The following is a 22,400-nucleotide window of genomic DNA, read 5'->3' as shown; positions in this document are numbered from 1 at the left end:
ACTGAATAAAAGCACAAAAAAAACAGAGAAAACAGGCATGAAAAATATATATATATAAAAAATGCGAATAAAATAAATTAAATTAAATAAATCTAATAAAAACACTCACAAATAAAAATGAATAAAAAATAAACGCAAATAATAAAAAAAAAGAGGAAACAAAACTATCTTGCCGGCTGGTGTGTGTGTGTGTGTGTGTGTGTGCGTGTGTGTGTGTGTGTGTGTTACGTCAGGAGCAAAACCCATAACAGGAGGTGAAGCCCTTGTGTTGCATGGCTGAGGGGGGTGGTGGAGAGAGAGAGAGAGAGAGAGAGAGAGAGAGAGAGAGAGAGAGAGAGAGAGAGAGAGAGAGAGAGAGAGAGAGAGAGAGAGAGAGAGAGAGAGAGAGAGAGAGAGAGAGAGAGAGAGAGAGAGAGAGAGAGAGAGAGGTTGGCACAGGATGAATGGAGGAAAGGAAGGAAGGAAGGAAAGGAGGAAAAGGAGAGATGCACAGTGGATAAAAAAGAGAGGCAAATGGGAGAGAAAGACTGAGAGAAAAGGGCGAAGAGATGGAAAGGAGGAGGAAGAGGAGGAGGAGGAGGAAGAGAGAGAGAGAGAGAGAGAGAGAGAGAGAGAGAGAGAGAGAGAGAGAGAGAGAGAGAGAGAGAGAGAGAGAGAGAGAGAGAGAGAGAGAGAGAGGAAAATATGTTACTATGTAGCGAAACACCACCACCACCATCACCATCACACACACACACACACACACACACACGAACACACGCCACCATGACAACGAGAGACATGAAGGAACACACTCGGCATGACGCGGCTCTTCCGTTCAAAGGATAAAAAGAAAAAAAGAAAAAGAAAAATACCCCGAAGCGTAACTAATGGATTCTGGTTTTGTAAGTTTTTATTTTTACTTCAAGAGAGTTTTCCTATTTGAACAACAATGTGTGTGTGTGTGTGTGTGTGTGTGTGTGTGTGTGTGTGTGTGTGTGTGTGTGTGTGTGTGTGTGTGTGTGTGTGTGTGTGTGTGTGTGTGTGTGTGTGTGTGTGTGTGTGTGTGTGTGTGTGTACCTACTTCTTACGATTTAGTAACTTTGTATTTGTGAGTCAAGATCGTGCCTAGTCTTCCTAAACATGTGTGTGTGTGTGTGTGTGTGTGTGTGTGTGTGTGTGTGTGTGTGTGTGTGTGTGTGTGTGTGTGTGTGTGTGTGTGTGTGTGTGTACCTACTTCTTACGATTTAGTAACTTTGTATTTGTGAGTCAAGATCGTGCCTAGTCTTCCTAAACATGTGTGTGTGTGTGTGTGTGTGTGTGTGTTAGGCAAGCATCCAGCACCGTGTTTCCTCTGATATCAAGCCTCAGAAGCTGTTGACACACTATCCCGACCAGCCAACCAAACCCCACCCCGCCACACGCTCTATCGCGCCGCGGGGAAGGGTCATCCGATACCCACTCAACGTATCTCCACCTTCGACCTCACATGCTCCTGGCCTACACAAGAGACACAGGACTTATCATGATACACACTGATAGGATGCTTAGGATAGGACTAGACGACAGACGAACATTCATCCCTACCCTAAGACACCCGATTCAGCTCCCCCCACAACCACCGGGTCTTACTTTTTGGCTTCGGTGTTGGAGTCAATGGTACGGACAGGTTGTTGAGGGCCCCAGCGGCTTGTCTTAGGGGGGCGCCGGCTGAGGTCACCGCGCCTGCTGCTCCCTCGGCGGCGGAACGCAAGGCACCTGCTCCGCTTTCCATGCCATGCCCTGCGCCCTGAAGCACCCTCTCCGCCGCCTCCCCCACCCCGCCCACGCCCCACGACGCTGTATCCACGAGGTTATTCATCACTCAATAGTTAGGTTCGTGTATGCCTGCGGACACAAAGTTGAGGTCAAATTGCTTCTTTTTTTTCACCTCAACGCTCAGGTCATCACTCGTTGTTATCAATCTACTCGAGGACGATCGCTTTCCTCAACAGTTTCCTTTGATGTATGTCTGATATTAGTGTGCTTCGTTCTGTTCCCTCTCTTTCGGCCACCTCTTTAGATTCTTTTTGTGAGCAGCGAGTAGCGGGCTTTTTTTTATTATTGTTTACTTTTTTTGTGCCCTTGAGCTGTCTACGAGTCCATTTCTTACACTTAATCGTTTTCGGAACATCTCCAACTTTTGTCTCTTCCCTAAGCCACGACGCTCGGCTCCTATCCTTTCGTGTTATCCTCAGCATCCTGCACCCTGTCTACGGCCCTTTTCCACGGCCAGCCAAATGTGTTCCTCGAGGTCACAGATTTGGATTCGATCGGCTTTTGTTTGTTCCTTAATCCACGATGCTCGGCTCCTATCCCTTCGTGTTATCCTCGGCATTCTTACGCCTCGCCTACGGCCAGCCAAAGGTCATAACTTAGGTCCAATACTGCCTCCGGGACCTTGAACGATGATGTAGGACTCACACGCCACATTTGAGTCCGAAGGTGAAGCCGAAGGTCCTCTCCCCCCCACACACTTCCCCACCCTTCCAGCCTCTCCCCTCTCACCAAGGCCATGCCTCTAGATGGCCTTGCTCTCACGCACCAAGTTCTTACAGCCTCTCCATCCTCAAACCCCGCTCTTCCACCCTCTCCCCGCCCTCACACCCGAACTTTCCAGCCTCTCCTCGCCCTTTCATCTCTCCCTGCCCTCACATCACGCCCTTTCATCTACCCTCCACCCCCCCTCCAGCCCTCTCCCGCCCTCACACCCCCACTCACACACACCCCGCCCTCCCAGCCTCTCCCCGCCCACCCACTCAAGTCTTCCCGCACGTATGTGAATGACAGTGTTTGGAGAGTTTGTCAAGGCGCCCGTCACACCAACTTTCTACACACACACTCACACACGACAAAAACACGCCCACGCTCCGTCTTGCTCCTGCTCAAACTTTCTAACAAATTACCCTACACCAACAGCAAGGAAAAAACATAATAAAACAAAAAAACTCGTATCAAATGCCTCGACGGGAACTTTCACAAAGCGATTAAAGTAGACTCAAGCAAACCTCTCTCTCTCTCTCTCTCTCTCTCTCTCTCTCTCTCTCTCTCTCTCTCTCTCAAATAAAGGAGGTTACTAATTAGGCTTAACCATACGCCCGGTGGATGCAAAACTGACTAAGGGGATTAAGTTCGGGTCGGAGGTAAACAAGTGAGTCGCCTTAGGAGTCATCAGGAGCGGAGTCACGCCTCCTCATCATTAGCCTCGGTAGTAAAAAGTCGTCCTCCTCCTCCTCCTCCTCCTCCTCCTCCTCTTCTTCCTCCTCCTCTTCCTTAATCCCAACGCACCACACATCATTATTCATTACACACACACACACACACACACACACACACACACACACACACACACACACGCAGGTAGATATATATAAATAGAGACATATAGAGATAAAGAGATTGGTTAATGGACTATGCATTCCTCTCTCTCTCTCTCTCTCTCTCTCTCTCTCTCTCTCTCTCTCAATGACTTCTGAGAGAGAGAGAGAGAGAGAGAGAGCGCACCAATACTCAACCCGTCCTCTATTCTATCTAACCCCTCAGGCTAGTTTACCTCCATCCCTCCCTCCCTCTCTCCCTCCCTCCTTCAGTGCAAACCAATTATCTATCCATTACCCTCCCTCCCTCTCCTTCATCCCTCCTCTCTCTCTCTCTCTCTCTCTCTCTCTCTCAAGGTGAAGGACAAAGGGATAGGTCAAAGTATGTTGGGTGGAGGAGCAAGTCACCTCTCCATGCACCCGAAATTGACCTCTCTTTTGGCCATTCCTTACTTTTATCTTTATTAGGAGCAGCGTTTAGCGGGCTTTTATTTCTCTTTACACTTTTTTTATGCCCTTGAGCTCCTCCCTTTCCTGTAAAAAATAAATAAATAAAAAAGAATAAAAAAAAAATACGAATCCAACCAACACGAGGTACCTAAGAGTGAACGAGTGACTGGCAGACGTATTACTAATGATCCACCTTGCTAGTGTGACGGAGATGAGCACCGAGGCCACGCGTAGCTATTGTGTATGCCCCCAACTTCACTTTTAAGCTTGCCTCGTCATCCCTCCTCACCTGCCCGATAGCCCTGGACAGGTGGGTAGACAGAGGCAGTCACCTGAGCCTAACCGATTGCAACTTTTCTCGTGGTTAGGTTCTCTCTCTCTCTCTCTCTCTCTCTCTCTCTCTCTCTCTCTCTCTCTCTCTCTCTCTCTCTCTCTCTCTCTCTCTCTCTCTCTCGATTTTAACTTTTTTTCTCTTTCTTCCCCTCTCTCTATTTCTCATTTTTCTATTATCTTTCTGTATCTCTTTTACTTTTTTTCTATCTCTCATTAGTCGTTTCTCTCTCTCTCTCTCTCTCTCTCTCTCTCTCTCTCTCTCTCTCTCTCTCTCTGACGTTATATATATAGGCCTTTGTTGCAGGTTTTCTCTGTCTTGGTCCTCCTTATCATAAATCACCACCCTCTCCTCCTCCTCCTCCTCTATTACGTAAGACAGTAAAACAGTTGCCAATACCTAAAAGTTGTTAAGACCTAAAGTTTGCTGATGTCCTCACCGTGCGGTTCTAAAGGGGACAGACAGACGCGAAGGAAAACGAACCTAATCTAAAACTGAACTAAACCAGAAGAATGGGAGTGAGGAAGTGATGAGGCGAAGGAAAACTTATCTAAGCTTAACCCACTAAACTTAACCAGAGGAAAGAGAGTGCAGGAATGAAGTGACGAGGCGAAGGAAAACTTATCTAAACTTATCCCACTAAACTTAACCAGAAGAAATAGAGTGCAGGAATGAAGTGACGAGGCGAAGGAAAACTTATCTAAACTTAACCAGAAGAGTGTGCAGGAATGAGGTGACGAGGCAAGGAAAACTTATCTAAACTCAACCCACTAAACTAAACCAGAAGAAACAGAGTGCAGGAATGAAGTGACGAGGCAAGGAAAACTTATCTAAACTCAACCCACTAAACTTAACCAGAAGAGTGTGCAGGAATGAAGTGACGAGGCAAGGAAAACTTATCTAAACTCAACCCACTAAACTAAGCCCGAGGAATAGAAGTGGAGTGAGGTGGTGTAAGTCGAGATACCTGGCATGATCAGCAAGAGAGGTTGACTGACGGAGATTAACTTTTCAGTGTATATGGTTTCGCTTGGTTATCCTTCACCTCCGTTTCCTCGTCCTGCAAGACATCCACCTCATCTCTATCGCTCGCTCCCTTCCCCTCCTTAACTCTCCGACAAGTGCAGCCGTTGGTGATTTCAGGGACTACTTTTCTGGGAGACTCAAGTATTTTCAGCAGCCTATATTGTGCTTTCTGTATCCTTGCACACACATAGCGACACAGCGACATAATCTTGGCTATTGTTGTTACCATTACCGCTACTATACCTCTACTAAAACTCCTACTCCTCCTGCCGCTATAACTGCTACCACCACCATTCCTATCGCCACGGTGGGTTGATATCCTTCGCTGAGGTCCTTCACTGCGGGACCGTGGCCATGGACTAACCCTGACCTTACACAGCATCTCCTTCTTGCCGGTTCCATCTCCCTATCCTTCCCCTGATCGACTCCTCTTCCTCTCCCTGCCGGCTTCTCCTCCTCCCCCTCCTCCTCCCCGCTGTCGACCACATTAGCAACCACTGCAGGGCGTGGAGCCAGCCAAGAGCCAAGGACACGTTTCTGTACACGTGTTTACCTTCGTCACGTAATCGGTCTTAGCTTCCAACGAGGCTACTTGAGAGCAAAGGGAAGCATCCACGAGTACCCGCTAAAGCCGTTCACTACCGAGGCAACACACAGGACATGGAGGGAGGAGGACTGGTGTGCTGGGTCTTTGCATTGTTGTTAAGTAGCTTCGCATCCATAGTTATTGATACACGAATGAGAAAACTTGCAAGGGAGATGAGAGACAGAACTTACAAGAGAGATGTGATAGAGAGCTTGCTTGGGAGAAACGAGAAGTTGCAAGGGAGAAATGAGACAGAGCTTGCAAGGGTTAATGAGAGATATAGTTTGCAAGGGAGAAATGAGATATTGAGCTTGCAAGAGAGGAAAGAGATAGAGCTAGCCAGGGAAACGAGAGATATGCTGACAGGAGAGGGAGGGGAGATGTGAGGTCATATTCTTAACCAGACATTTCGGCGCCCAAGCACACACACACACACACACACACACACACACACACACACACACACACACACACACACACACACACACACACACACACACATTTGACAAATCTTTCGTAGGAGTTATGGGGCTTTCCCTTGGTAGTTTTCTAACCCAAGTGGTAGTTTGAGCCTTCTTCTTTATTGTGAGCCTACAAGCACACACATTACAACCTGATTTCCCTCCTTTTCGACCTTTGGAAACTGCTGATGAGCTAGGCGGATGCGTTCGAGAATAGCCACCGCATTGTCCTTTACATAATTTTCCTGACTCACACCGCAAGCGCTTAGCCTTGAGACCCAATTTATTGATACACACTCCTGAGAACTAGCCAAGTATGCATGAGACGACGAGTGGCAGCGACTGTTTTCTGGCTTGTCTTTGATGCCTCCTCCTACACTGTTTCTGATTCATTGTTTCTCTCTTGTTCACCCTCATGGCAACATTTGTCGAGGCATCTACGTACACGAGCAGGCCGGGGACAGACACACTAGATGGTTCTTTTCCGTCTTCTGTTCCTTCACTGGTCTCCTTCTCAGTCTTGAGCCAACAGGAACTTGAAGCAATATCGTATGACAACACCACTACGAACTCCCTCACAAACGTTACGAAACACTTGGAAGAGAATGTAAACCTCCTCTTCGTCTTTGCTGTGCCTTTTGCTCCCTTGCATCTCTCCTACTTCGTCTTGAACCAGCACTTATCAGTAAACGTATGACAACACAGCCACAATTTTCCTCACAAACGTTAAAACCACAGGAACAGAATATGAATCTCCTCTTGTCTTTTCTCTATCTCCTGCTCCCTTATTGTTCTTCTTACTTCTTAATCTTCAACCAACAAATAATAAGCGTAAGAGATCACTGCCACAATTCTCCTCACAAGCGTAACGAACCACAGAAAGACAATAAATCTCCTCTATTCCCCGACCCGCCAGATCGTCCGCCCACACCCACGCGCGGAGCTCCGTCTGGGAAATGACCTGACTGAGAAGAGGCGTTGCGAGGGACGCTACATGGTTGAAGGAGGCTACACACCGGAGCGACGGCAAAAAAAAAAGCCCGTTTGGTGGGTTTTCGTCCCGACGCAGCTGAGGTCACTGACTGGTGCGATGGGATTCATGCAAAAGCCGAGACAACCAAAGAAAGACCCAGAATCTTGTCCGAATTCTCAAAACCATTTCGGCGTCCAAGTACACACACATCTGACCAGGCTTTCGCAGGAGTTGTGGACACTTCCATTGGTAGTTTTATGATCATGGTGGTAGTTTGATGAACTTTCCGTAACATGGCCGAGAAAGAACGCTCATGCTTTCCTGATTAACCTCCTTAACGATCTTTGGAAATAGTTAACGTGAGACTGAGAGGCAAAAGCGTTTGAGAATACCGACCCCTAGAGCCCTCACTCCCGTCCCCCCCACACCAGCCGAAACTTGACACACCCATCCCGCGGCGGTATAGTAATAAGACGAGAGTGGCATTAATTTGGACTGATTACCGTCACAATCTAGACAGGCAGTCGTTACGAATAAATTGCAAAGGGAGTTATATTACGTTTTTTTTTCCTGTCTGGTACAAAAAAAAAGGTTATCTGATGCTTTAGATAGATATCATTGACGTTACTTAATTCCTCCGTCCCCGCTGCATCCACAAATTGCAAAATAAGTTATGTTACGTATTTTTCTAGCCTGACATAGGAACGCACACACAAAAATAAAGTTCCTCTAATGCTTTGGTTAGATAACATTGAAGAAATCCTCCTTCCCCCGCTGCATCCACCCCGTCAGGCTCTGTTTCGCAAGAGCTACGAGCACCACGCCCCCTCCTTCTCTTCCCCTCCTTTCCCTGCCTCCTCTGCACACGTGTCTAGCCAAACCGGTATGGATGGAGCGCGCATTTGTACATTATCATCATATATACATTTACATTTATCCCAAAGCCAACCTCATGCCTCCCAACGACCCTCGACACTGGCAAGGGATGACGGGAATGAGAGGGTGATACAACGCAAGACGGAAGTAAAAATAAAGATCCTGATATTGCAAGGGGCGTGCGAAGGAAGAGGAAGAGGATGCAATTATGACAGTATGAAAGAAAGGCAGACAAGAACGGTAAGACTTGAAGACAAAGACACACTTATGCTGCAGACGGAACACACACACACACACACACACACACACACACACACAGAGTCATGTGCGGACTGTTGCATGGTGGAGGTGGAGCAAGGAAGGGCAGGGAGGACAGAAACACTTGCAGATGACAATGTGGGTTACAATGGCGTGATTCCTGTGGCTTTCAAGGAATCTGAAGAACCGACAGGGTATCCATAAATAATAAGACGAAGGAACAAGAGCAAGAAGAGAGTGTCTCGGCAATGTCAAAAAACTATGAAACAAAATAAAAGTTAAAGAAAGTTGCAACACACGACCCCCAGACTAGTGCTTGCAAGCTTTACACTTTATAATTTCCCGGACTATGTAACTATATGCTGCAACGCATCCATAAAAAAAGAACAAAAGCAAGTAGAAAGTGTCTCAGCAATGTCAAAAAAAACTATGAAAACGCAAAAAACATCAAAGTTGCAATACACGACCACCAGACCAGTGCATGCTACCTCTCCACATTATAATTTCCCAGATTTCATAACTACTTATATGCCTCGTATCACACACACACACACACACAACACACGCATGCTGCCTGAGCAACCGACATCTGGCTGAGCGGGCGGGGGGACAGTTGCCAGCACAGGAAACGCAGAGTCGATAGCACGAACACACACCAGAAGTTTTCATGACGAAGCTACTCGTGTCAAGGTACCCGTTTTCTGCCACGCCGCAATAAGAAAAAGTTCATAAGGTTCGTCATCGGTAAGCCTGCATCTCAGAAGTAAATAATAGATAGAACAAGACTTGGCCGTGGTTGTTAAGGAAATGCCTCCTGAAAGCACACGCACCCCACAGAGAACGGTATTGTCCTCACATCCACATATCACGTAACCCTCCCACATACACCATTATCCCATTACGCCTACACCATTACATTCGCGCTTGCTACACCACAACCCTCGTATACACGTAACTCACTCCCATTTAGAATACAGACGGATGGCACGCTTAACAATGAGGGATGAAGATAATTTGGGTTTGATTAACGTTGCATACCAAAATCGTAACTTGCACTCGCCGACAACTGTGCATTTCCCGGCGGTGGCCAGAGAATCATAAGCCAGTTCCCTGCCAAATAGTTAGAATACTCCCAAGAGGCAATCAATGAGGCTGCGAGGAGGTGGAGGTGGAAGATAATTATGTTCAGTGACTAAACACATTCACTTTATACTCCATCCCCTCGCACGCATCCTACGCCACGTACTCCTAGGGCTGGCAGCGGGGCGAGCGGCGGAGGCAGGTGGTAGCGGCATCGGCAGCAGAACACTACCTATTCTCGTCCTCTGCAACTCAACCCTCACACACATACACAGTACACTCACACCTGACTCCTCCACACACACACACACACTAGAGCTGACTGCTTCTCGTTATGACAGGTGTTAAGGTGTCCACAGTCCCTCCACGGTCTACTTCGCGTTATGTTTGCACGGTGACGAGTGACGACACTAGATCAGTTTATTTAGCAATGACCTACGTAACGTGTGTACCGAGTCATTTATTTTGTTACGTAATGGGAATCTGACACTTGGCTCTTGATCTGAAGCCGCAAACACTTGAGAGCCACGATACAGAGTGACGGTTCTGTCCTCACTTCTCTTTGACTGACTGAATGACTGCCGCATTGCACACCGACTTGTCCCTGGTCTGGCTGGCGGCGTGGCTGACTGACTCACGACACACCTGATCTTGCAAACGTCCGCGCTAGCATACCAGCCAGTCGCAAGCACCACCACCACCCTTGCTTGCTCTGCTGATGCCGCGCCCGTCACAACACACCCACGCCCACAGTATTGCTCAGCTCTGCGTCGCCAGCTTTAAGGTTTACGACGGGAGCTCATTCAGGGCTTAGGCTAGACTGTTCAATACACCGCCTCAACCACTAACACCACGACTGCCCTTGTTCTTGTGATGCCTCGCCCCTCATAACACGTCCACAGTTATACTTCTTGCTTGCGTCACCGATTTAAACGTTTGCGGTGTGACGTTATTCAATACATCACCACAGCACAGCAGACAGCCACCACGACTCCAGTGACCCGTCGTAACGCACGCACCCACACTGTCATGCTGAGCCCTTGTGTGCATCTATTTAAAGGTTTACTACGTGAGCCCATTCAGGGCTTATAGACTGTTCAGTACACCTTCGTCACTATAGCACACGAGCCGTTGACCACTAACACTCAGCCGTCACAGCATCACAGCACATCCACAGAGTAATTCTGAGCTCCGGGTTGCATCACCGGCTTTCAGGGTTACAATGTGAGCTCAATTTTGGTTCAGGATGTTCAATACACTTTCGTCACTCTACAGGTTGCCCCCTAAAACCCTCGCCACTGGTATGCGTGTTATAGAGACACAGGGATGGCCACGGACACAGCGTCGGGCCGCGGGAGAGGAGCAGACAGCACTACTGGGCCTGGCACTCTGGCGGCCAGCGCCGAGAGATCTTGCTGCTGTCGACGGAATGGCAGACCGCGTGGTGGCGCCCCTCTCCCCTCTTCCCCGTTCCCCGCCCCACCACATCCGCCCAGCCTGAGTGTGTGTGCTCCTCGTGCTCCTCTTTATTTACACATCAGCTCTCGCAGATATCAACATTCATGTGTAGAGGCCCGCTGCAACGTGACTCGACGCTCGATTGTCCCACTAAACGGATGCATGAATTTTTTTTTTTTTTTTTTGGCATTATCGGGGGTGAAGAAACATTAATCCATAAATGGCTTGAGAGTAAGATGCATGTGTGTGTGTGTGTGTGTGTGTGTGTGTGTGTGTGTGTGTGAGAGAGAGAGAGAGAGAGAGAGAGAGAGAGAGAGAGAGAGAGAGAGAGAGAGAGAGTAGTTGAGCGAGGTATGGTCACCTTTCCCATCACTTCCTTCAGGTCAGCCCGACAGGTGACCTCCTCAGCCTAGGTCAGCCCGACAGGTGACTATCAGGCGGGCACCCACTGATAAGACGTACAACTCATGCAGGTCTCATCTTTCTCTTCCTTTACGACTTTGTTCAGTATTTTCCTTTGGCCTGTCTCCTGCACCACAAAAAAAAAAAAAATGGATGGATATATATATTTAACTGTTCTCACTAAATATTCCTGTTCATGTAAGATCGTCAAGCGAGCACAAATCATCCCAGAGACACCTGTCACCTCGAAGACTCATCCTACGCTCGTCTATCCTATGTCTTAGAATCCTATGCCTCAGTCCATCCTATGCCTGAGTATCCTGTCTGAGCCTATCCTATGAACATCCTACGCCTCAGTCTATCCTATGTCCCAGTCTATCCTATGCCTGAGTATCCTATGTCCCAGTCTATCCTATGCCTGAGTATCCTATGTCCCAGTCTATCCTATGCCTCAATTTATCCTACGTCGAGTCTATCCTATGCCTGAGTCTATCCTATATCTGAATTTATCCTATGCTTTATCCTATGCCCCAGTGTCCCATGTTTCATTACCCTGCGTTGTGTTATGCCAAATATTCTACAAAATATTAATATTCTTTTGTTATCTCTTCCAAATCCCTCCTTCCTTTCGTCTCCATGGACATAATCAATCAGCATAGTCATTCTCCTTTTATATTAGTATACATGAAGCATGATTTTTTTTTTTTATCAAGACTGTGCAGGATGTGTGGGTTTGAGTGACATCATGTAGCTATATAGTACAAAAAAATCTAGTTCCTCTTTTTTATGGTCTTTAACACAGCTGACCTTTTACCACGCCATTATTTGTGTATTCTGTGGCTGTATGTATGTATGTGCATGTGTAGGTCTGTCTGTCTGTCTATCTGTTGGTCTGTCTGTATGCATGTGCGTGTGTCTACACCTATCTATCTAGGCTATCTCTGTGTGTGTGTGTGTGTGTGTGTGTGTGTGTGTGTGTGTGTGTGTGTTTATTTATTTGTTGATGAAACCATTCTTTTATCCTGACAAGGTTTTTTTTTAAGGTGGGTGGGTAATGGGAGGTAAGAAATTAATATCACTACATGTTGAGTACAAGTATAGATCACAAAAATATCTTCCAATACACGACCCAGTAATAATTGTTTCCTATAAGCCTACGAACCTACACTGAGCTGAGGAACTGCCTACAACCTGGCGTGGTATTCGGTCGATGGCTACGCTGTGCTCTGAGCGAAGACGAGGAATATGCCTCAACAAATACACAGGCCCGCCACGCAGCGCTCCCCCGCGGCATGACACAGCCCACAACATCAAGGGGACAGGTGCGTCTAGGGCAGCGAGTGCACACCTCAAAAAACAAAAGATAATACGAAATGAAAAGCGCACGTGTGGGTGATATAAAAAGAAATAGGAAGCTTTCATCTGAAACACGGGAGGGCGCTGTGATTGGTCGAGCCGTGGGAGGGTAACATCGCCTGACCCGCGAGAACCAATGAGCGCGAGCCTTCCATATCGATCCAGCAGCCGCGCGGTTGCCGAACAACATTCCAGCTGTTGTACTCAGTAACCCTCTAATATAACCAGGTATACTGGCACAGATGGCTACCTGAGTACACATTGATACCAGGAATAATGCCTTGCTTCATAGTCCTGGTGAGCCAAGCCCCCCGGCGCTATGGACCCACGCCTACTACGGATCCGAACGCCTTTCTCCCACGATATTTCCTATAACCAGATAAAGTTTTGACTCAGGAGATTCATTCCCAGTGTGTCGTTGTGTCATTCACGGGCGAATAAGGCCCAAGACCCAGCACCCTAACCAGGCACTAGCAAGGGGGAGGGGGCAGGAAGAATACGAATAAACCAGTCCAATAGGACTTTTCCTGCGAAGGGAAAAGATGATAGAAATCAACAAAAGTTATTTACAAAAGCCCCCACGCACTGCCGAGGCATGATTCATGCAATGCTTGTCGGCCCTCCCCGTCCCTGCCCCAAACAGGAAAAGTCTTCTTGATTACGACGCCGGCCACGCCTCTCACAACGTTACCGCGGCGCCTAAACACTGTAGACTTGGATTGGATATACACATACATACATATATATATATATATATATATATATATATATATATATATATATATATATGTGTGTGTGTGTGTGTGTGTGTGTGTGTGTGTGTGTGTGAAGACAAATTGATAGATATTGCTAGATGGAGACAGAGAGGAATAAATGTGACAATCTAGGAAATTACAGTTCCTTGGTGTACTCCGTAACAAAACAAGTGCAATATGGCACGTGTGTAACTGAAGTTTAATTAAGAATTATGTAATACGACTCAAGACTGCACATACATGTAAATAAAAGAGTAAATACCTCACAATACGTTCACACCTTCCAGTCATAAATACAACACACACACACACACACACACACACACACGCGAGGCAATGCGATACACACCTGCATCCATGTCGCTCATCCTGGTGAACGGTGAAGCAAAAAGTTCCTGGGGTCAAAGGCTGGCCTACGCACTAACACACTGGGCCTACCACACACGGTATTGCAGCAAGTTGCCCTCAGTAACGCAACACTCGTAGCACTGAGCGGGGCCCGGAAGTTACACGCACCTCCTTCCACTAACGCGGGCCATGTGTCACTGAGGGGTGGCAGGACACGCCACGCGGCCCCGCGCTGACCGCGACCGCCGCTGCCCTACGCAAGCGTACTCCACAGGTTGACGAACCCGTATTTTAACGTATTTACGTTATTCTTACCACGGAAACTATGCAAAGTTGTGTGTATGTTGATGCCTGGCGATGAAGGGGTGTCACGATGCGGCAGCCGAGGGTCACCCAGCTGTCCACGCCAGCTGACCCACCCCCGCCTGGTTCCCCTCATACAGCACTCTCGTCAAAATACTAATGCTGCCTACATGAATATCAGAAAGTCGATGCATCAAACACTAGATTAACATCGAACATTAAATTAACTCATACTGGAGATGCTAGAAAGCAAAATACAACCATATAAATTTACCAAGTATACAAATATAGTGACTGTTTGGGTAATAGTCAGCAAATAGTTAAAAAAAATAATCTTAGCAAACTTAACAACCTAATGGGGGGAGGGTGCCCCCTTCAACCCCCCATAACCAAACCTAACATAATCTCCTAATGGGGCCCCCAGCGGCGGACCGTTGCCCGCTCATCGACATATTTGTATTTAATTGCAATATGTAAGATGTAAAAATAAAGAAAGAAAAGAGAAGCGATAAGCGAGATCGCACTATGTAAGATGTAAAAATAAATAAGGAAAAAAAAGACAGCTCGAGAGCGAGCGAACGACAAACACAAACACACACACACACACACACAAAAAAAAAAGCTTTAGGAAGATAAATAAAAACAGATTGACAGATATTATGATATATAGATAGATATAGGACAGATAGATAAATAGATACATTCACACATGCATACATACATGGATAAGTAGATACATATATACATGCATACATATTGTTATATACGTATACATGCATAGCTATACATAGATATATACATACATACACACATACACATATACATAACTATACATACATACACGCATATATACAAAACTACATACATACATACTTACACATATACATACATACATACTGTACATACGCTGAGAGAGGAAGAGAAAGAAAAGGGATGAAACTTTTCCAGCGCGCGGCTAACACCTGAGACTTCACACTGAGAGCGCGACACCCTCCCTGATATGGTCACTTATTTTTAAACTCACCGCCACCACAACTGTTTACCAATGCCTCAAAGAAGATAATCTTGCTATTCACGTATTAATTCATGAGTATTTTTCCCGTTGAAGATGCAGATGTGGTGTAAATCAATCACTAGCTTCACGAAATAATGCATGGAAATCTCAGGAACAATTCTCCGAGAGGCATTTCAAACAGGCGAACTGAAGTACCAATGTTTTTTTTAATACGTATAAAAAAAAAAATAATAATAATAATAGGCATGCAGTGAACCGTTCTTCTTTTATTAGAGTAAAGGAAGCAGTTTCAACCACATACGCTGACTATTATTATTATTATTATTATTATTATTATTATTATTATCACTGACGGACCGAGACAGACACCAAGCCAGAGACGGATAGACAGAGAGAAAGATAGACCGACAGACTTACAGACACAGATACAGAATAGGGACAGACAGAGACAGATTTAAAAGTTAACAAATCACCAAGTACGAACATACGTGTGTCAGTGTTAGAGACACAAAGAGATAGCGACGAGAGACAGACAGGCAGACAAAGACAGACAGGGATTGAAAAGTACCCATGTGCCTTAGAAATACTCCACTAAAGCTTTGTTAAACTACCACTAGGCTCATAAAACTACCCATGGAAACACTAACACAGTAACCTATATGAAAGCCTTGTCTAAATACCTATAGCCTCTACCAAAGCCTAACCAAGATGGCAAGATAGGGGGAGTTAAAAGGAATTGAAATTTGGAAGGGGTAAACTATTGGAAGGGTAAGATGGGGTGGGGGTGGGTGGGGGGAGATAAAAGAGGAATAGAAGGGGTAAACTTTAATGTAAGGGTAGAGGGAAGTTACCAGACAGGAATGTAAGGGATGATTTCACAAGGGGACAGAGAAGAATAGGAAGGAAAACGATGAGAGAGGATCGAGACTTGCCTAGAGGAGCAAGTCATAGGGTGAGTGAAGTAACGCCCCTCTTAAGTACTTTACTTTTTTACTTGTGGAGTTTTGAGGCTAGTTAGGCTGTGGGACCACGACTTCGACAATTTTTTTTTGCTTCTTTTGACTTGTAACGCTTTATATCGCTTCTTTAGGTCCTCTTTCTCCACACTTATACTTCACAACATGTACTTAGTTACTTCACAGTGCGGTCTTATACAATTCACCCTGAACTTAGGTGTTTGTCTGTTCTCTTCTTTCCCTGAGTTTGCTTTTCTATGCCTTTTTTGCTTTTTCCACTATTACCCTATTCTTTTTTAGGGTGACCCGTAAAATCTAAAGAAAAGCAACGATGGAGGGAAATCATATCCAAGACCAGGACCAAGATCGCAAAATGTAAACAAAACTTTGCAACAATCACATTAACGTGGGCGGAAGAACGAGGAAGAGGAAGCACGGGAGGAACAGGAGAGAAGCGAAGGCGGAGGAAAGAGGAAGAAAAGGATAGATTGGAGAGAAAAAGAGGAAGAGAAACAAGTGTGAGCACGGGAGGAAGGACAAAGGAAGTGAAAGAGAGATAAGAGAGAAAAAGGAAGAGCAAGTGTGAGCACGGAGGAACGGAAGAGGGAGCAAGGAGGAGGGAAGAGGAGGAAAAGGATAAATTGGAGAGAAAAAGAGAAAGAGAAACAAGTGTGAGCACGGGAGGAAGGACAAAGAAAGAGAAAGGGAGATAAGGGAGAAAAAGGAAGAGTAAGTGTGACCACGGAGGAACGGAAGAGGGAGCAAGGAAAAAGAAAGAAAGGGAGATTAGAGAGAAAAAGAGCCATAGATAGAGGGAGATGTCTGTAAATGAGAGATAAGAGAGGGAGGAGAAGGAGAAAGACAGGCAAATATATAAAGAGTAAGAAAACCAAAACCAGAGAAAGAAAAAATGTATGGAGAGGACATAAAGTCAGAAGAAGAGGAGGAGGAGGAGAACGGGAAACTGCCTGGGGAAGAAGAAGACGAGGAGAAGAGGAATAAAGTGTTGAAGGAAGAGATAGTGCAGGCATTTCAAAACAACGGCAACACCAACCTCCTGCTGCCGGGGACTCACGACGTAGTGGACCACCCTCCTAATGACTACGTGTTCAGATATGTTGACATAGGCTTCCTGATCTTTGGCACCATAACCTTACTGGCGGACTGGGTGAGTGAGCGATTTGTTTGTTTATTGATTTTCATTTCACTGCTATTTCGTTGTCATTTTTTTCTCTTTAAATCAATTTGTCATATTAATTTTACGCCATTCATGCAAGTATATACTTCTAAGTTTGTTGGCTGTCTTCCTGTCCCTCTCCTTTCTATTTCTATATGTAATTTTCTCTCCTTTTTAACAATCCTTCCATGTCTCAGTGACTTGAAAGCCCTATTATCTACCCCCTGTCAACCTCATTGTATTATATTGCTATTGCTAAACCATCCATCACTTGAACCATTGATTTTTTGAGGGAGTAAAATATGTAAAGTTAGATGCATACACTATAGCTGCCTGTGACAGTGGTGCTTATCTCTGTCCCATTGTTCCCTTTGAGCCTGTGGTGGGAGAGAACCCTTAACTTGTCCGCTGCGATTGGCATGGATTTGGCTTTCACTGGTAGCCTGGTAACATACACTCCCAGATCTTTCTCTGCCTTTTTGGTTGTTAGTGGAGTGTTTCACATGTGGTATTGGTATGCTGGATATCCCCTCCTAAGGTGTAGGACTTTACATTTTTCTTCATTGAATTGTAGCAGCCACTTTTTGTTCGATTTCTGTAGCTTGGTGATGTCTTCTTGTAGGAAATCAATAGTCAAGGGGTTAACCTGACACAGGGCCAGTGTACCATCCAGATTACCATAGTTTACTTTCCCCAGGTTTTCCCAGGTACCCATTTATCAACCATCCCGAAAGGAAGGATCTGCCTAGGCTAGGATTAGAACCCAGGCCAGCAGATTCACGGTCAGGGACGCTAACCACAGCACCTCAAAGTCATATTTTTTTAGGAAGAGTGAACATGATTATTTTTCCGCAACGGGCAGGTCTTCGACATCATCGCGGTGTACAACCACTGGCGTCACGAAGACTTCATGTGGTTTACAATGACTGTGGTGTTCATGAGTTGCTCCTCCCTGGTCATCATGGGTGTGTCATTGTGGTGGTGAGTGTGTGTGTGTGTTTACTATAAATGAAGGTGACACTTTCAATTAAGAATCTGCCAATCTGTATGTGTACCTATCTATGCTATTCTAACTACCTATCTATTCTATCTATAGCTGTATGTCTTAATCAACAGCTACCTGACCACCTCTCTCTTTACTTCTGCCTTCTGTCTGTCTTTGCTGTTAACCTGTCTATCCCTTGTCTGTCTGCCCTGTTATATTGTCTTTGTCTCCCACCGCCAGGTACATCAAGGATCGAGGCAAGGAGGAAGTAGCAGAAGTGTCGAGGGGCCGATGGGTGGCACGCTTCATCCTCCTCCCGCTTCAACTCGCACCACTGCTCAGGTACGAAGGGGGAGCAGGTGACGGTAGAGAAGGGAACGTGTTGATGAGACTTACCCTTTGTTTATAAGTCTGTAACAATCACCCAAATAAAAAGAGTGAAAAGAAAACTCATGCACCCCCTCACCCCTCTTTCACACCTCCAGGTACTATGAAACCCTAGTCTATGGACTGAAGAGCCGGATGCACTGGAAACGCTACAGAGAAAGTGGCAGTGAGGAAGATGTCAGAAAACAAAAGGAATACTACACGTGGATGCTTTACGAGGACTCCGACTGTGTGTTCCTCCGTATGTTCGAGTGTTTTATGGAGTCAGCGCCGCAACTCATCCTCCAGCTGTATATTCTGATCCGCACTGATGATCCCGTCAAGTACAGCACCACCTGGCGTACGTTGAGTGGACGGCTGTTTGTTTTTGTGTTTATTGATTGATTTTATTTACCTATTTAGTATTTACTTTTACTTATGTACTCCTATTTATTCTTCCTTACTTCACTTTACTCCTGTTTACCCATTCATTTACTTATTTTATTGATTTTAGTTACTCATGTCATTCATTTGCTTTTTAACTTTTCATTAACAAACGTGCAGTAAAAATTTAACAGTACGTATTTGGCGCACCCTATAGTATTGATGCTACGACTCCATATCCTAATCACTGCCTCTCCTACCCCCATGCCTCCTGACCTCCCTTTATCCCCCACTGCAGGCTACCTGATCTCGATGAGCTCGTTGGTCTCCCTTGTCTCGCTGGCCTGGGGTGTGACGGCCTTCACACGCAGCACACGCTTCACAGCCCTCGAGAAGAAGAATATTTCCATCGCTGGGTCTGCTGCCATCTTCTTCTGGCAATTCTTTATTCTGGGTGAGTTGTATTTTATTTATACAGTGAGGGAGGCAGCTCAAGGGGAAAAAAACAGCAACAAAAAAGCCAGTATCGGTAATTTACGTACAAAATTACCTCCCATTAAATCATTGATATCCTGTCTTGCCCCAAAAGAATAATAATAACAAATTTACACATAAGAAAATACTGAAGCTACCCTTTTTTTCTGTCCCTCCGGCAGCGGCGCGAGTGACGGCCATGGTGGCGTTCGCCTCGATTTTCCAGCTGTGGTTGGTGTACGTCTGTGCTGCCCACTGTGTTCTGATGGCTGTCTGGCTGCTCTCTCGCCGCCTGAAAAATCTCCGCTCATCGCCTCTTTGGGAGATTACACTGAGGTTAGTTTGATGATGGTGGTGATGGTGATAGTGGTGGCAGTTTCAATATATCCAGATAAACACATATATATGCTTACACACAAACAATAAAAAAAAGTTCAAGTCATAGGCAGACGGAAATGCAAACGAAGGAAGCCTGGTTCAGAGTTTACAAGCGAAAGGGATGAAAGACTGAAGATGCTGGTTAACTCTTGCATAAGGAATTTGGACAGAATGGAGATGAGCAAGAGGAGGTCTATATTCTCACATGCTTTTGGTTCTCACAATAACTTGCCCACAAAGAAGACGAGTTGGGTTCTCATGTTATTTTTTTATTTATGTATTTTTACATGTTCAAGGTGCAGAAATCATATCATCATTACTATTATCATTATTATTATAATCATCATTTATTACTTCATCATGTTCCCCCCCTTTTTTAACTCTCTCATGAGGATTAGCTTTGGCATCATCTTCCCTTCTCTTCTTCGGGGCTTCGTGGTGCAGTGGTTAACACACTTGGCTCACAACCGAGAGAGCCTGGGTTTGATTCCCAGGCGGAGTGGAAAAATTTGGGCGACTTTTCTGATACCCTACGCCCCTGTCCACCCAGCAGGTATTAATTGGGGGTTGTGTCCCATCTCCTGGGATCTGTTCCCTTCTCCTATGATTCCTTCCCCTTCTGTCTCTCTCCGGCATATGACCACAGATGTTGCACCGACTAAACAAAACTTTCTTTCCCTTCTTTTATTCTTATTATTATTATTCTTGTTCTTATTTCTTTTTATTCCTCTTTAACCCATTAAGGCTCACACACACACATTTGCCAAGGCTTCAATAGAGGTTCTTGTGTTGTTTGTCTGAATATTTATGTAAATCTTTAACCCGTCCGCTGTGATTGGCAAGAATTTTGTCTTCACTGGTAGCCTGGTAACATACACTCCCAGGTCTTTCTCTGCCTCTGTGGTGGATAGTGGAGTGTTTCCCATGTGGTATTGGTATGCTGGACTTCCCCTCCCAAGGTGCATGACCTCACATTTTTCTTCATTGAATTGTAGCAGCCACTTTTTGTTCCACTCTTGTAGCTTGGTGATGTCTTCTTGTAGGAAATCTACAGTCAAGGGGTTCACTGTCATATGAGGGTCATCTACACCATCTTCTCTCTCTTCAGCATCCTCATGGGTATCATCTACATCTTCGTCTTTCTCAACGACGAGGACGAACCCACGCGCTGGAAATACGTCATCTACTACACCATTTACGAGGTGGAGAATGTGGTCATGATCGTGATGTGGCTACTCTGCAGCGACCCGACCACAGCTTACTACCTCACGGGTGAGTGTGGCGGAAAAAAAGGAACGAAAAAAAGAAAAGAAAAAGAAGACAAATAAAACACCACTTTTTTTTTACTTTTGAGAAATAGAATTAAAAAGAAAGAAGGAAAGTGGAAAAACTGATGACAACCCCATTTTATCTATTTTGTTTATTTTATTTATTTTTTAATCAGCTAGAAAAATAAATCCCCCATTATTTTATTTATACTTTTGAGAAATAAAAAAAGAAATTAAAGGAAAATGCAAAACAATAAACAAAAAAATATGATCATAACAACCCTATATTATCTACTAGTATATCATTTATTTATTTATTTTATTTATTTTCCACTTTTTTTTTTCAGCCTTCTTTATCCACATCTGCACCTTCGTCCTCGGCCTCATCATCATGCAGGTCTACTACAAGTTCCTGCATCCTGACACCTCGCCCCCCCACTCCCAGTGCCAACAACCCCAGGACAAGGAGAGCCGGGAGCTGGAAACAAATCATACGGAGTTAGAACATGTACATGAATGCTAGTATTGTGTGTGCGTGCGTGTCTGTTTACCTTGTTATAGTGTACAGGATTAGTTAATTAATTCCTTAGCTAGTTTTCCTGTCACCAAATCTATTTTTTATATACAGATTTTAAGGCCTGGACTCATTTTTTAAGTGGCCTATGTAATACGTAATGATTAAGTACGTAATATTATCTGTGTTTTATGGACTGCGCTGTGTCCGAATTGTTACCAAAGCAAATATGAACACACATTATGTGAGTGCAAGTGTGTGTGTGTGTGTGTATGTATGTGTATGTATGTATAATTTAAGTTAATTATATCACAAACAAATCTACGAGTAAAAATTTGAATTTATGTGTGTGCGTGTTAGTTTCATGCTCTCATCACACACATAAGCACAAGATGCGAAGAATCAGAGTATGCATGTAGCCAGTGCCTGACTACTTATTGCCTCTGTGCTCATCTCTGTCTCCTTTGCACAATGACGCAGTAATTATATACTCATCCATTTCAGTGATGGTCTCATTCACCCCTGAGAGAGAGAGAGAGAGAGAGAGAGAGAGAGAGAGAGAGAGAGAGAGAGGAAGGGATGGAAAAAAGGAAAAAGAATGAAATGGGAAAAAAATGTAAAAGAATGAAAAAAAATGGAGAGAGAGAGAGAGAGAGAGAGTAGTAGTAGTAGTGGTAATACTCGCCCCCAGTAGTGCCACCCTTGCCGCCCCAGTATGTGCTGCCGCAACTACAGGTGATTGACAGCTGCTTGCATGTCCACACCAGGTGATGCACTGCCCGCCTGGCCACCCCCATGCAAGAGGACCACTGGGTAATGCACTAAATGACCTTTGCCGCATTCAAGTGATACAGCACTTGTTAAAATACCATAAATATTTGATAA

General features: G+C 45.2%; 2 protein-coding genes across 3 annotated transcripts in view; one reads left to right on the top strand and one right to left on the bottom strand.

Moving 5' to 3' along the window:
• The window catches only part of LOC127003660 (long-chain-fatty-acid--CoA ligase 1-like), a 69,815-nt gene extending 55,921 nt beyond the window's left edge, over positions 1–13,894 (bottom strand). Inside the window, exon 1 of one of the 2 annotated variants that reach the window (XM_050870639.1) lies at positions 13,697–13,894. In XM_050870639.1, coding sequence (XP_050726596.1) covers positions 13,697–13,715 — 19 coding nt within the window. In that variant the 5' untranslated portion in view covers positions 13,716–13,894. Of the gene's footprint in view, positions 1–1,611; positions 1,856–13,696 lie in introns of those variants that run through there. The other variant, XM_050870596.1, reaches the window with a different exon arrangement.
• Positions 13,895–16,347: 2,453 nt separating this feature from the next.
• On the top strand, positions 16,348–22,018 carry LOC127003581 (XK-related protein 6-like). The gene is made up of 8 exons (XM_050870514.1): positions 16,348–17,137; positions 18,009–18,127; positions 18,372–18,473; positions 18,617–18,858; positions 19,180–19,335; positions 19,538–19,691; positions 20,842–21,005; positions 21,349–22,018. The coding sequence occupies exons 1-8, from the start codon at positions 16,880–16,882 to the stop codon at positions 21,522–21,524; spliced, it is 1,371 nt and encodes a 456-aa protein (XP_050726471.1). The 5' UTR covers positions 16,348–16,879; the 3' UTR covers positions 21,525–22,018.
• The last annotated feature ends 382 nt before the right edge of the window (positions 22,019–22,400 follow it).

This window comes from Eriocheir sinensis, chromosome 1 (assembly GCF_024679095.1).
Source record: "Eriocheir sinensis breed Jianghai 21 chromosome 1, ASM2467909v1, whole genome shotgun sequence".
Lineage (NCBI taxonomy): Eukaryota > Metazoa > Arthropoda > Malacostraca > Decapoda > Varunidae > Eriocheir > Eriocheir sinensis.
The sequence above is the reverse complement of the archived record's forward strand: the minus strand, read 5'-3'. Positions and strand labels throughout refer to the sequence as shown.

What these genes read in the sequence shown, in the direction of transcription:
- LOC127003581 (XM_050870514.1), top strand. Translation starts at nt 16,880, where the DNA reads ATGTATGGAGAGGACATAAAGTCAGAAGAAGAGGAGGAGGAGGAGAAC. An exon ending in ATGGGTGTGTCATTGTGGTG is followed by an intron (nt 18,128 to 18,371) that starts GTGAGTGTGTGT and finishes TCCCACCGCCAG; the next exon opens with GTACATCAAGGATCGAGGCA. An exon ending in CAAGTACAGCACCACCTGGC is followed by an intron (nt 18,859 to 19,179) that starts GTACGTTGAGTG and finishes CCCCCACTGCAG; the next exon opens with GCTACCTGATCTCGATGAGC.